Source organism: Poecilia reticulata, chromosome 8 (genome assembly GCF_904066995.2).
Source record: "Poecilia reticulata chromosome 8, P_reticulata-male-v2, whole genome shotgun sequence".
Lineage (NCBI taxonomy): Eukaryota > Metazoa > Chordata > Actinopteri > Cyprinodontiformes > Poeciliidae > Poecilia > Poecilia reticulata.
Window position 1 is genome coordinate 20700748 of NC_088837.1, and position 14002 is coordinate 20714749.

Sequence of the window (14002 nt, forward strand, 5' to 3'; positions counted from 1 at the left end):
GTTGGAGCTGTCACTTCTGTGGCTGCAAGTACGATCTATCTTCAGCAGGTTTTTCCCTCCGCACTGCCAGACCAGTGATTTAATGACGCCCCTGCAACAAAATGTGTAAACATACACAAACAGAGCTCAGCAGAAATAGAGGTGGAAGCCACCGAGGTCTGCAAGCAGATGAGTTTAGACACTAATAATGTGCGTGAAAAGCTTTGCATAGGCAAATGTGACATAACTTAATTGGAGACAGAAACAAAGACTCCCCCAGGAGCATTCAGACGCACAAACACAGTGCAGGTGGACCAGCAGGTTTTACATAACCAAGTTTTCTAAAAATAACTTAAGCGAATAGTAATAAATCAACTGGAAAACCCATTTGTATGCTAAAGAAAATTAGTTTGATTTCTATTTTTTTTATTTTTTATTTTTTTCATCCTTGTCAGCATTGGGTTGTAATTTTGTGTGTGCGGATTAAATTTTGTCATTTAATATATGTTATAAAAATCTGATTCTCTGGATTGAGGTTTGAGTCAGAAAGGTGACTATCATTTAAATTGAATAATGTCTGTACTCAGCCATTTTAGATTGATTATTTTCTTTTCACAGGTGTTTTCAAGTGGTTTAAAAGTAAAAATGAGTGAATTATACAGGAATCCTGTTCCAAAATATTAAAAGTTCCCTGCATTAAGGAAATATGACAACACTGATTATCATATAGAGTCATGTTCAGTCATTTAAAATACATGTTTTAATTCTTTTGCCAGTATAAAAGTACAATTTGAAAATTACAGCCATTAAGTAGGAGCTGAACATATTTTGTGTGTTTAAATAATCTATTAAACTAAACCTTTCAACAATATAACATCCTACCTGATGCGTTTTTTTAAATCATTTTTTTGTTTTTACTGTTAACATTTTTTAATGTTCTCCTGTTTCAAAATTTCTTCAGACATTTCTGAAAGTTTTGTTTTTTTTACTTTTAAGCTGACTTTTTCTAATTTTCCTGCTCAATTTCAGAGGAATGTTTATTTATTACGCCACTTAATTCTGAGCTATGATTCATTTCCACGAGAGACAATCGGTTCAAAGACGATGCATCTCTCCGGGTTTGCAGTGGGTCTTTGCTGGACTTGTTCTTCCTGTTTCTCACAAACAGAGTTTCATCCATTGTTCATTGACACAGTTTTTATAGCTCTTCCATCCTACTTTTGTGAATTGTTCAACCAGTTTATCCTGCAGTGTAAGCTTTCATGGGGAACATAAAAAAATGGAAAAAGCAGCTGTTGTGTAAAAAAAAACAAAAAAAACCTGGAAAGTCTTTTTTGCTGAGAACTATTGATGAAGATGATTTTGCAAAACAAACATTGTTTGCTAAGTTGTACAATATCGAGATAAGTGGATAATGAATGTTTCATGGTTTGGCAAAAACATTTTATGTATGAAATGGGTAAACCTATAATAATATACACACTTCAACCACAAAGATAGCTTAAAAATGCATTTTTAGGTCTAGTTATTATAAAAGGCTTTTCCTCACATGCTGATAAAACAGTTTTCAAATAGCAAGCATGCTCTGGTTAGTCATTCCCTTATCATTTGCCAAAAATTACTCAATCTTCAGTTTGATTAAAAAGTAGAATGCTGCTGCGGCTTGTAGAGAGCTGGACTCTTGCACAGAACCCTATTACTCATTCCCCTTGAAAAATTGCACAATTCATGCCGATCACACTGCAAGTTATGCAACCGCTGCGAATGGGAAAGATTTATTTGTTATTGAGCTGTGTGAGGGATGTGTCAAACTTTGCATAAACAAGCCACAGAAATTAGTTTTCATCTTTGAACGGGATGGGCTTTGTTGACTCAAACCCCGCTTCAAAAAAAAAAGAAAAAGAAAAAAAGAAAAGAGATTAAAATAATGAATAAATAATGCTCTCACCAGCGGGATAAACATTCAGATTATTCTTCAGTCTAAACTCTGCGCTCTGTAGATGCTGAAACACTCCCAGTGCACCAAATCTACCTTGACCTTCTATATTCTGCCCACAAAGCCCCTCTAGCCTCCTATACCATCCCTCCTCCACCACATCCTCCTCCTCTACCATCACCAAAGCCATCTCCTTCATTCCAGTCCATGTCAAAGCTCAAATCTGCCCCCGGGCCAAATCCACCACTCTGCACTGTCTAAATCCCTCTGCCATGTGAGTGAAAGAACAACTAGCTTTCAGTCCCTGAAAGTAGCGATGAAATGCCTCTTTTCTCTACATGTGAGCCGGAATCTCTGCTCTCCATACAACTATTAAAACTGTATCATCTTGTTTTAAATGAGAAGGCTTGTTGTTCCTTTTTGCACTCTTGCTTTTTTTCACAGACGTTTGTTTTCTTTGACACCACCGGGCTTTTCTAACATCAACACGTGTCGACTGCTGTGTGTACAGTACCTTGCCAAAGCTTTCCTTCCCTTGGAATTGACCCAGATAGTCTAAAACCAAATAGATATGTGTGAAGTGAAAGAAAATGGAAACATTTAAAAAACAATTTAGGGGGGAAAAGAAATCCATGGAAAGAAATGCAGGGTACAATTTGGTCCATTTTCTTCTACTGTAAATGAAATCTGGTTGCATCCAGCAGTCATAATGAGGAAGTAGCTACACATTTAAAGTGACAGGCCAGGCAAGGAAAAAAAATCATAAATGGGAGATTGATGAAAAGTCTGGAGGGGCTCCTGAAATCCACAGCTCAGGTGGGGTAGTCTGTTGAAAGATCACATTTTAATCCAAAAATCTAAACATAATCTGTGCAGTCGACCAAACCAAACTTAAACTTTTTGGCCTGCATGCAAAATGCTGCTAGTGGTAGAAGACAAACGCTGCACATTACTGTGAACATGCTGTCCCCACGGTGATGTGGTATGGGCAGCATCATGCTGCAGGGGAGCTTTCCTGCATCAGGGAAGTTAATATTCAACGATATCTATAGAAAGACATGGAAATTGATACTCATAGAAGCTCCTTGACAAATCTGATTTATTTTACAACAATTAATGGGTCAAACATTTCAGGTTTCAGATGTGCAAAGTCAGAAGAGACACAGATTGTAAAAGACAAAGTGTTTGGTCCTTTCTGCACAACTTTGTTTTCAATTAAATCCTGATGAAATACATTGTTGTTGAAATGTGACAAAATGGGTAACACTGAGTGCTTTTGGAATGCATTGTATTGTTTTTTGCTTTGCTAGCGTTGTGTTATTTTCCTTGTTTTTCTTGTTAATTTTTTTTAATAAGCTGCTTTTCTCTCATTCAGAGCGACGCCTCGTCACAAATCTGTTGAAATGTCAGCAAGTTTCGCTGCTGGATGTTTGCTTCCTCCGAATCCCTTCGTCTGCTTCTCTCTCTGTCTCCTCCCCCCCTCTATGCATAAATCTCTCATTCACAAAAAAATTGGGCAGGAGATTTTATACATTAATATATAAAATCAACATATAAAATTCAACTTCATTGTAGCTCCCCCTTCCTCTCTCTTCTCTCCTAGCTCCTATTAATTCTGACCACTCCCTCTCCTGATGTCTCCACCTTTTTTTCAGCTGCTGGCTCCTCCCATCCTGCTCCTCTTACCCACCTACCTCCCTGCAACACAGCCAGATCTGAGGACATGCCTCAGTCACTCTTGCCTCACAGGTTTTAAGCGAGAGCACACAGGCACAGGCAGAATTAAGCATCAAAGTGACAGAGGAGAACAGCAGCAGCGGGAAAGTGGACAGGAGGCAGGAAGCAGTACATGCAGTTGTGCTTTTCTCTCTTTTTTCTTTAAAGAAAGTCTGACAGTGCAGAGGTGAGGCAGGAGCAAGAGGCTGCCAGGAGTGGGACTACCCAGCTGTGGGAGGTTCCTCCAGAGAGGGTGCAGAGATCTTTTGGCCTCCACTGGGAGTCTGAGCCCCGGGGATCCAGAAACATGGAGCCCTCCATGTCAACCGAGGTCGAGGGAGAGCACAAGGAGAGGAAAAAGATCCAGTTCGCTGTGCCGGCCTCCGCTCCCACCAACCTGGACCCTCGGCAAGTGGAGATGGTGAGCTGTCAGTGCGCAGATTACGTTTTGATCCATGAGGACAGATCAGCGTAAGCTGTTAAATTGTTTTGAGTGTTTAAAAACTAAACCTAAATCCAGCTGCTCTCAGCCTTTTTGAAATATAAAGACGTTTTGTTTTGTTTTTTTTCCACAGAACTGAGTTTTAGACTTTGAGTCTTCCTCTCTGTTGAAAAGCTATGATGACATTTCCCTCCCTTCACTTCCTTACAAGATTAATACTTCGCTGTCTCTTCTTAATTTGACCCCTTTCACAACGTGACATTAACATGAAAGTCATCGTCCGGCTCCTCTGTGGCAACCCCGCTGACATTTTATCACTTGACTGTCCTGGCTCTTATTTTTCTGTCAAACCTTTTAACCTGTGCTTTTCCAGTAAATCCTTTGACACATGAAAAACAGCACACTTTTTTGTTGTTGTTGTTTGATAGAATGTCTCTGATCTTTGATTCAGCTGTAATGCTTGAGACTTTTATTATAGATCAGGGGTAAGTGGGTCAAAGTGGTATGGAAGATTGAGGCCAATGGCTCACTCCCCCTGAGAGTTTGAAGAAAGACGAGGTGGGATAATAAGTGGGAGATGCGTTTTGTGACAGAAGGTGAGGACGCAACTAGGCGACCTGTGGGTTCATCTGTCTGCGGGGTCGACTCCCTTATCGACTGGCCCTGATTCCCTGTTTGCATAAAAGAGTCTCTTAATGAGCAGGCCCGACCTGTGAGCCCACTCTGTCTTTTGTTTTCATATGCCCGTTTCACACTACGTGTTCTGCACTAAGAAAATTCTCACACAAAATGCAAAAGGCCTTACAAAAACAGAGCATCTTTGCAACGCCTCATGAGACTTCCACTTCACACATCCATGCACTCTGATCTGTGCCACCGCTTCCAAATAACCACAGGACATCAAGATACCATATGTACCACAGTTTTTCAAAGATGGACTCATTTCCGGACTCTCTTTGCTTAATCTCCGCATGACCGACCACTAATTTCTAGCCTCGCGGATCGGCCCTGGACCCTTTTAAAAGCCGTGTTCAGGTGTGTGCATCTGTTAGGATCCATTCAGTCCGTAACCGCTCCCCTGGATCCCGGTGAATGAATTCAGGTCGCTGCAGCATATTTGCTGTCCGGGGAGTACAGGAAAACAGAAGGGACATTTAGGAGAGCCTGTGTTTACACGTGTTTAAAAGCTGATAGCATCTACTTGAGTTTTATGGGATTCTCCAGGGACGTGTGGGTCGGCAGGGAGCGACAGTCAACTCATTTCATTCCCTTCCCCTCCCATTGCAATTACTGTCCCTTACCGGTCCACGTTTCGCTACTGAGTAGCAACTTGTTTCACAACAAGCAGCCCCTCACTGTTCTTTCCGATGGCATTTAAATCCCAAAACCACAATCGACTGAATTGCTCTTGTTACTATAGAGACAGCCGATGCAACTATGTCACAGAACGCTCCCCCGCAGCCGGGATGTAAAAGGTCAGCTTTAATGGACAGTTCTATCTGTTGACGGGGGGGGAAAGCTTGTTTACAACAATGCATTATTTTGGATTTGTTAGGCGTGAACGCTTGGAGAGAGACGCTTCCGTACCTCCCACTCAGTGAGATGTGGGAGAAAGCAACAGCTATTTGCTCTGAGCAAATCATCCTGCCCAAATTCCTGGACGTCTTCTTATTAACACTGAAGCAATCTTATCTCTCTCGACTGACTCATTCAACCAGTCGTCAGATAATATCATTGTTTAAGCTCGCTGTTCATAATTAGAGGTTATCTTACTTGTGTCGACTGGGACTCCCAGAGCAGCCTTGAAGTCCAGATTGGTTTCAATGAAGCCGAGCTGAGCTGCACATTTCTTGGAATAAAATACTTCACAACTTAGTCAAGACGGAGAAAATCGTGTTTAGTGCTATTTTCCCCATCTGTTTGTGGCTGTTTTGTTACTTTTACCTGCATAACCTGATAAAATAAAGTTATATTTGACTAAAATTGTGTGAGGATCTAATAAAACGTAACCAATCCTACCCACCCGTGTTTCAGCACACAGATAGGTCAAGAGTGCAAGAGATTAAAAAGTAGGTGCTTGTTTGCTTTCATGTGACCATCCCATTTTTAATCCATATTGTTTAATATGATGTTTGCCCAACCTTTAAACTGCTATCACTTCAGAACTTCTGGGAAGGCTTTCCACACGGTGTTTTCTGAGTGTTTTTTGAGGGAATTTTTGGCTTTTCCTTTTGAAGTGCATTTCAGAGGTCAGACACTCATGTTGGACAGGAAGACCTGGCTAATTCATCCCAAAGGTGTTCTGCTGGGTTAAGATCTGGGTGCAGAGCAGTCAGTTTCTTCCACTCCAAACTTGCTCTTCTGTGTCTTGTGATGGGAGTTCGTTCTGGCAAGACACTTCACCTGCCTCACCTGCTGGTGGTGTTCAGAGGCCACCAGGCCATCTGACCACCAGCAGGAGCCACTGTGTGGCTGTAGTTCAGCTTTTTGTGTGTTGATCTGGCATGTTTTCCCAATGTGTACACTGGCGTTTAAATCCTTCCGCTGCCCAAATCATGCATGCGAGGCTAACAGGTTAATCTAAATGGCATTTGTGTGTGCGCACACGGCTGTATGTCTTTGTGTGTTAACATGTGGTGGCTGGGCTGATCAGAGATATCTCTGAGGAGTGTTGCGCAAGTTCCCATTTAACAAGAAGTAGTTCTGAGTTCAGTTTAAATAGGTCAACACTAAATAAATTCAACTTCACAGTTTGCAATTCGAACATTCTGAAATAATTAGATGGTCCCAACATTGGCTCTTCCATGTTCTTTCACAGTTTTTGTTGTGAAATAAAGGTTCTGACTCTATGTAATGCAGCAGTTAGCATAGCGATTAAGCATTTTTCCTATAGCTACCAGTAAGAAATACAACAATGCTCCTTAAAGTTACCATTCCATTTAGGAAAGTTGGAGATTTCCAAGGAGCCCCAAGTTTCGATATTCAATATTGACTGTGCACAAATAAAGAGATGTTGGTGTAAACTTTCTTTTCTTTTTTTGACAGTTTGTATTTTTTTTAAACCAGTGGCACACAGCCTCTTCTATGTTGTAAACACACTCCCTGCCAACAGCCGGCTCCCACAAAGAGACATCAGAATGTTGTGATTGTTAGCATAGGAGAGTTCTGTTTATATCATTATGTTTAAAACAAGAGGAGAGTTTTCAATAATGGCTTCCCACAGAGACAGATATGTTGATCACCAGGTGCTTACCGTTGAGGGAAAATGTCATAACTGTTTCCAGCATACTTAAGCTGAAGTTTAAAACAATTTTATTTATTTTTTTATTAATTAAATAGTGTAAATTGCAGTGTAAATAAGCAGAAATTAGCACATAAGCTAATTTAAAGTGCAATTTTATGACAAAGTTAAAGTTTGTTGAGCAGTGAGACATAATTTAAATGCAATGGATGGATGGTAAATACCTCTTAAGCAGATCAATTTAGGCATAAGGGACAAGAAAAATGTGTTATTACATTAAGTCTTGGTTTATTTCTATGCCCAAGCAGAAACACACATGCATGTAGACACAACTTCTGTTTTGCTGTTGTGTTTTTTAACAGTGTCATGCTCACTTGCATAATCCTTATTTTTCAGTGCCATCGTTGGTATCCTGTCTAACATCTGAATTTCTTCTTGAAATCCTCTCAGATGGACAGAATTCATTACATTTAGAGATCAGGAGAAACGTTTTTATTGTCTGGGACGTTATGGATAAAAAAATAAAAAACAAATCCCATTTTTCATCACAAACCCCACTCCAAACATGCTAATACTGCATGCTTATCAAGTGATAAGCATGCAAAGTAATGTGCATAATGGACAGAGATTAGGGTCGTGGCACTGACAATGCTACCTTCATGCGGACATGCCTTTCCTCCTTTGACTCCATCTGGCCTCGTAACTGACATAAAACTCAGAATAAAAGAGAGATTATCAAAGGACAGATAAGGGCATCAAGCTCGTATCACCCCGGATGTTTTATGGAGGCCTAACCGTCCAAGTCCTGCCATAAAATCCCTCATGCCCCTCAGAAAACCGACCACCACCACTTCAAGTATTACGTCACTCTGGGTTAAACATCAATCAGTGACCTTTGATGCGCTGAGTATTTGTGGGTAAACATTATCAGTGTCGGGGACTGTCAACAAGAAGTCCCAGAAAGAACGGCACGCTTCAAGCTGCCATCTTTTCCTACAAGCAGGCTGGCGGGGAATGTCGCCGTAGTGGCCTGACTCAAGTTTGCTCAATGATGCGATCTGTTTTTAATTTATGAGCTGCTATTATTTATGTTCCTGGCGAGTTTTGCTTTGCCCGAAAACAGTTTGTAGATGTTTGTAGTGGCAAAAACTAATTGGCATGAAAGCTAACAAACCACACTTTGTAATTATTATTTGGACGCGATCAATAACTCTCTGTTTTGCTGCGGCTTACATTTGTTTTTGTTCCTTCTAGTTTTTGACAGTTCTGGCATTTTGATTTCTTAATGACTCTGAATTAAGAACATGCCAGTGGCTGATGTGAAACCTTCCTTTCATGTTCTTTTTCCATTTTAATTAAGGAGCCTGGCTTCTGTGAAAGGCAATGTTTGTGTGTTACTTCAATAAGCGTGCCCTCTTCCAGATTTTGACCATTGTCTTGGCTGCTTTGCCCTAAAATGTAAAGTGTAAACAGCTGAGAAACATAAATATTGAGAGAAAGGTCTTCTGATTACACTGTACACAATGAGCTGCAAATCCACCATAATACCCTCTTTTCTTGTGCTTGTGAGAGAACACGACAAAAACCTGACAAGAGGCCTCCAAAGCTGCAGCACGGCCTCTTAGCCTTTGGTCCAATGGCTTGCACTTGGTCTATAGAGGTTTTCCCACTTAGTGCCTAAATTTAGGTCAGATCAAGTTGGGCTGTATTCAGGATGTGAAGAAATAAAAGTAATTCTGTTTTGATTGTGTCTTTTATCGTTAATGGCGCTGAAATCACTTTGCAGTGGAAGTGTTTCTTTTTTCGACCTTTCCCAACAAATAATCACCATATCTGTGATGAAATGAAGAGGATTAGAAACGGGGATAAAAAAAAATGGGGTCGGGGGCATAAGATCTGTAGCTCATCAGGAGCCGACCTGTCACCAGATGCTGTCAGATATCAAGATTTGGAGTCTGACCTGTATCCTTCAGCTGCCTCTGCACAGTCGGGCCCCTTTCTACTGGGGATGCTGAGGCCGATGAGGGCATTTCGAGCAGAGCGCTGACTCGCGACAAACAGGATTGGTCTCAACTCCTGTTTTATCAAGGCTGAGAAGAGAGAATTATGTTATTGCTGCTGTGACTTGTAATCTCTGAAATGCATTGCTGTAATTGGGTCTTTTTTGGCTGTTCCGCTGAGGCGGCATAGGGGTGCTTCAAGTTTAACCCTGACACATGTGGTTTTGTTGACCCATGAGAAAAAGATGGTTGTAATTTAATACTCATGCAATCTTCTCCTTAGCTCAGCCCACTTTCTATGTGATGCAGGCATGCTGATTGACATGACCATGGAGGAATGTTGATTTGGTGTCCCATGAACCATGTGCTGATTTAGCCATATGTTTTGGATTATCATTATCCCAAGGATGGCCCACTTTTAGCTTTCAGGCAGAGACCACCGGATTTTAAGTCATGATGACAGACACTCTAACACGTTTCCAAGGACTTTTGGAAGACAATGTAACTTAGCAGTGGTTGTGAGGTGTTTTTTCAGGCTTTGATTTATGCCAGACCCTCTTGGAGCGTTTGTTTCTTGGGAGGGTTTTGCAGGACTGGGAAGAAAAATTCTATTCTTTTACAGCAGTTTTAAAAATGAGCCAAAAAGCCTGGACTAAGTTAAGCTGTTACAACAAGCCGCCCAGTAAGAGCTATCCAGGGGGTTGTTTTGTACACATTGAGCAAATACAGGTGCACAGTTTACAAAAGCAGAGAGGTAAGATAGTGTGATGTGCTGTTTTGGTTGCACAAATGCCAAGTAAGGTATTGTAAAGGTTTTAAATGACTTATGGTTCATATCTATGTCCAAAAAAACAGACTCTGCTTCCTTCCCTGGTCTCTCTTTGGTCAGTACATTTAAAAGAACCATATATGGTTCTTTTAAATGTAGTTAACTGATGTTTAGTTAACTGATGTAGTTAACTGAAATGTAAAGTGTCAGTTTTCCAAAGCTTCCAGAGCTTTCACACCTTTTTCTCATTCGGTTTTGAAGATTTGGAGCATTAAATAGTAAAATATAAATACAAAATACTCTTTATCTTACATAAAAATGTAGTACTAATTGATTTTGGGTTACTAAAAACAAATTGCTATTGGATAATTATTCCCCTGCTGTATAAATATACTCAATTTAAAGGGTGATTCCTCTGAACGGAGATCTGCCCATCGTTTGTCTCTATCTGCTCGTCCTTGAAGGGTCACTGGGGGACTGGTAGCTATCTCCAGTGGTCATTGAGGAAGATGCACACACCCTCGAGAGGTCACTAGTTTTTCTCGGGGCAACACTGACAGACACAGGACAATTAGCAATGAACGCACAAACTCACTCCTAAGAGCAATTTAGAGAGGGCAACTAATGTAACATGCACCTTTTTTTTTTGATCATTGGAAATGACCTGAAAAGAACCCAAGTATGCACTGGGAGAACATGCAAACTGACTGCAGAAAGACGGCAGACCTTGCTAAAAGGCAGCAGTACTAACAACCCTAACCCTATTGAGTTAAATAACTGAGATATTTAAGTCAATGTCTCAGTTAAGTTATGCTACAACAATAAAAGAAAAATATTAAATTTTTAGCCTTTTTATGCATCTCTAGCAGGGTTGCCAGTAATTTCGGCGATAATTCTCGGATGCGTTGCAACCATGAGCAGAAACATTTATTTTATCCTTTTTTTTAATGTGAGTAAATAGATCATTGCAGATGAGTAACTCCAGCTGGTCCGTCTTCTGTTTGCACTGGCAATTGACCTCTGGAACCACACACAGCATCACGACTCAATCTGACTGCATGAACAAGAGGAGCAGAATCACCTCATTGACGGGGGTCACAGCCGTGCTGCTATCTGTGAAATAACTTTGATTGGCACCTCATCTGCTGTGCTCAATGGCCTGCCAGGTGGCTTCCTGTCACTCATCTGCACACGAAGGTTTTGGCAAACCTTTGTTCTAACAGTTTTTTTTGTTGTTTTTTTTTAAACAGTAGGACAAGCAGCACATTACATAAATGCTAGAGGGGGAATCTGGGGACAGAAAAGAGAGTTTGAGTATGATTTCATTCTGCCCACGGTTGCAGCGTAATTATGATACCTATTCGGGAGTCATTGAAGAGCCCCCTCTGGTTGCTATCTGCAGCCCATCTGGTTTTTTTCAGTTGCCCAGAAGTGGGGGCAAAAGGTCGCTGCAAGTGCTCAGTAAATGCTAGGAAGCGACACGCAGCAGCCTCTCTGACTTGGGGGAATTCAATAAAACAATGCGCCTGAATAGGAATGAGTATCTATTGTTTTGGCTGCAACTGGTGGAGAAATGTCCTTGAACTTTGTAAAAAGCAGCTGTAAACTCAACGAGCGCTTGTTACTCAGTGCAACCTTGTTAAAACCGACAGACAGAGATGAATACCCTGTCAGAGTGAAAGTGTCTGACAGGACTGGCCGGACGGACGGTGATTTGTCTGATCGCTGCTCTTTGGGTGTTTACTTAATGGAAATGTTCGATACCAGCTTTGTGTGGAGGGTGGCAGAAGTTCAGCTTAGAGAGAAGCCCAAAGTCTGTCCAATGTTCCAGACCACTCGGGTCTTCTGGTTCTGGTTTGTTCTGCATCCCCAGAACCAGAACCAAACACGGTGAAGCAGCATTCAGCTTTTATGCACCACAAATCTGGATCAAACTTCCAGAAAACTGCAAAACAGCCGACACACTGAGTTCCTTTAAATCTAGACGGAAAACCTCCCTTTTATGGTGGCTTTTGAAACAATCTGATTTGTAACAGAGACACTTGACAAAATCTAATGCTTCAAATTGTTGACTGTGCATTCTATGACTTTGTAATTTTGTGTTTTTGTGATGTAAAGCACTTTGAATTGCTTTGTTGCTGAAAACCATGTGAAAAATACAGAGTAAGCACCCTATCTAAATATGATAAAAATGTTTTTCATATTTTTTTGAACCTCACAAACGGTAACAAAAACAAACATTACATTTAAACATTTTAAGCATTCCTAAACTAGTGAATAAACTAAGGCATGTGATATTACATGCTCTGCAGATCCATGACTACTAAACAGGGCTACTTTCCCACTGTACTGTTTTATTGAATTTGCCAGGCTTTACAGAGAGGACCACATGAGGCCTGGCCATCTCATTTTAAAAAGCTTGCTGGGGGCAGGGTGTGATTCAGAGAAAAAAGGTTGACTTGATGATCTTTTTTTTTTTAATTGAGTTGCTCTTCAGAGTTCAGCCCAGCTAAAGATCACAGCAGTGGAAATGAAATAACACTGCAGGAGAGCACAGTTAGCCGAGAAACGCAAAGAGCTGAAATGGATGACGGACTCGGTGCTCATTAGACTTATCTGATTTCATACAGAGGAAACGTCCAAAGGCTTGATTGTTACATTGATACAAAAATGTAGAGGAAGCTTCAGTTGTAAGCATGTAGTCTAATTATAGTTCAGGTCAGAAGTTTGCATACACTCATCAGACTTCAGGTGTTACATTTGAACCGTCTTTTGTCCATTTTAAGAAAACAAGCAACACTAATGATCTAGAAAGAAATAGTATTAGGTGTGCAAGTTATTTTGGACTTTTTCCTGAATCGCATAAGATCACAATTTTACATGCACATGTAGATACACTTCCTCTAACTTTTGGTTAGATATCCCTTAGCAAGTTGCATATAACTTTATTACTTTTTATTCTGTAATATTCAAAAAGCCTTTGGTATCACTTTAGCTGGATATTTGGTAATTGTTCCAGCAGAATCTATTAAATTACCTGGTTTTTAAGCAGAGTCCACATGTTTTTCCACAGGATTGAAGTCAGAGTGTTGGTGTTAGCCTCTGTTTCTATTCCAAAACCAGCTTTAATGTGTTTTGTATCATCACACCATTGAAATTCAAATATCCAGTTGTTACTAAGTTTATAAAGTTGGACCAAAACGGCCCAATTTTGAGAAAATGGAAATTAGATACAGAGTTCGGGATCAACTTTGTACCAGTATCATATCACCATGGACTGTGATAAAATAACACCTTTAAGCTTGAGTAAAATTTTCAGTAAACTAGCCAAATACCCCAGAGAGAGGTTTTTATCAGATAGGCTAAAAGATTGAGTTTTATGAGAGTGCGTTAGCCAGTAGGCTAACATTGATCCCGTCTTAAATCTGTGGAGGCTTCCTCCATGCTGGACCACAGCGAGCTCTCTTGTGAACTTATTAAAAATATTTCAGACCAAACTGGAGATGTTGAGGCTGGAATTACTCACCCAGAGTCTGTAGTAAATAAATTACGACTACAACAACACAAAGTGACATGTGCTAAGGTTTCTGGTTGTGTCAGACTCATTATTCTGTTGGTGTGATTTCAAAACAACAGTGAGACTTCAAGAGTGAGTGATTATGACAGCAAAGATGACTTTGCTTTTTTTTCTGGGGAGACAACATGATGTGTGCTAGCCTGAGGAAAAGGCAAAAGGACACAGCCCACATGAAAACGTCAACATGATCCACCTGGTGGTGCGCAGGCAACGACTGTTTCATCGTGCTTTTCTTTCACTATCATGTGTACAACTTTTTATAAAAACTACGTCTGAAATCTGCTGATCCCATGAGAGGATAGATATTAGGCAGTGGAGTAACATTTGTTTGGTAGATGATCA

At 40.5% G+C, this 14002-nt stretch overlaps 1 protein-coding gene across 7 annotated transcripts in view; it reads left to right on the top strand.

Moving 5' to 3' along the window:
* The window catches only part of ppp1r1b (protein phosphatase 1, regulatory (inhibitor) subunit 1B), a 39413-nt gene that overhangs the window by 10494 nt on the left and 14917 nt on the right, over positions 1 to 14002 (top strand). For all 7 annotated transcript variants that reach the window (XM_081610194.1, XM_081610195.1, XM_081610193.1 and 4 more), the window contains one exon: positions 3800 to 4052. In XM_081610194.1, the coding sequence (XP_081466320.1) occupies positions 3800 to 4052 (253 nt within the window). The remainder of the gene's footprint in view (positions 1 to 3799; positions 4053 to 14002) is intronic.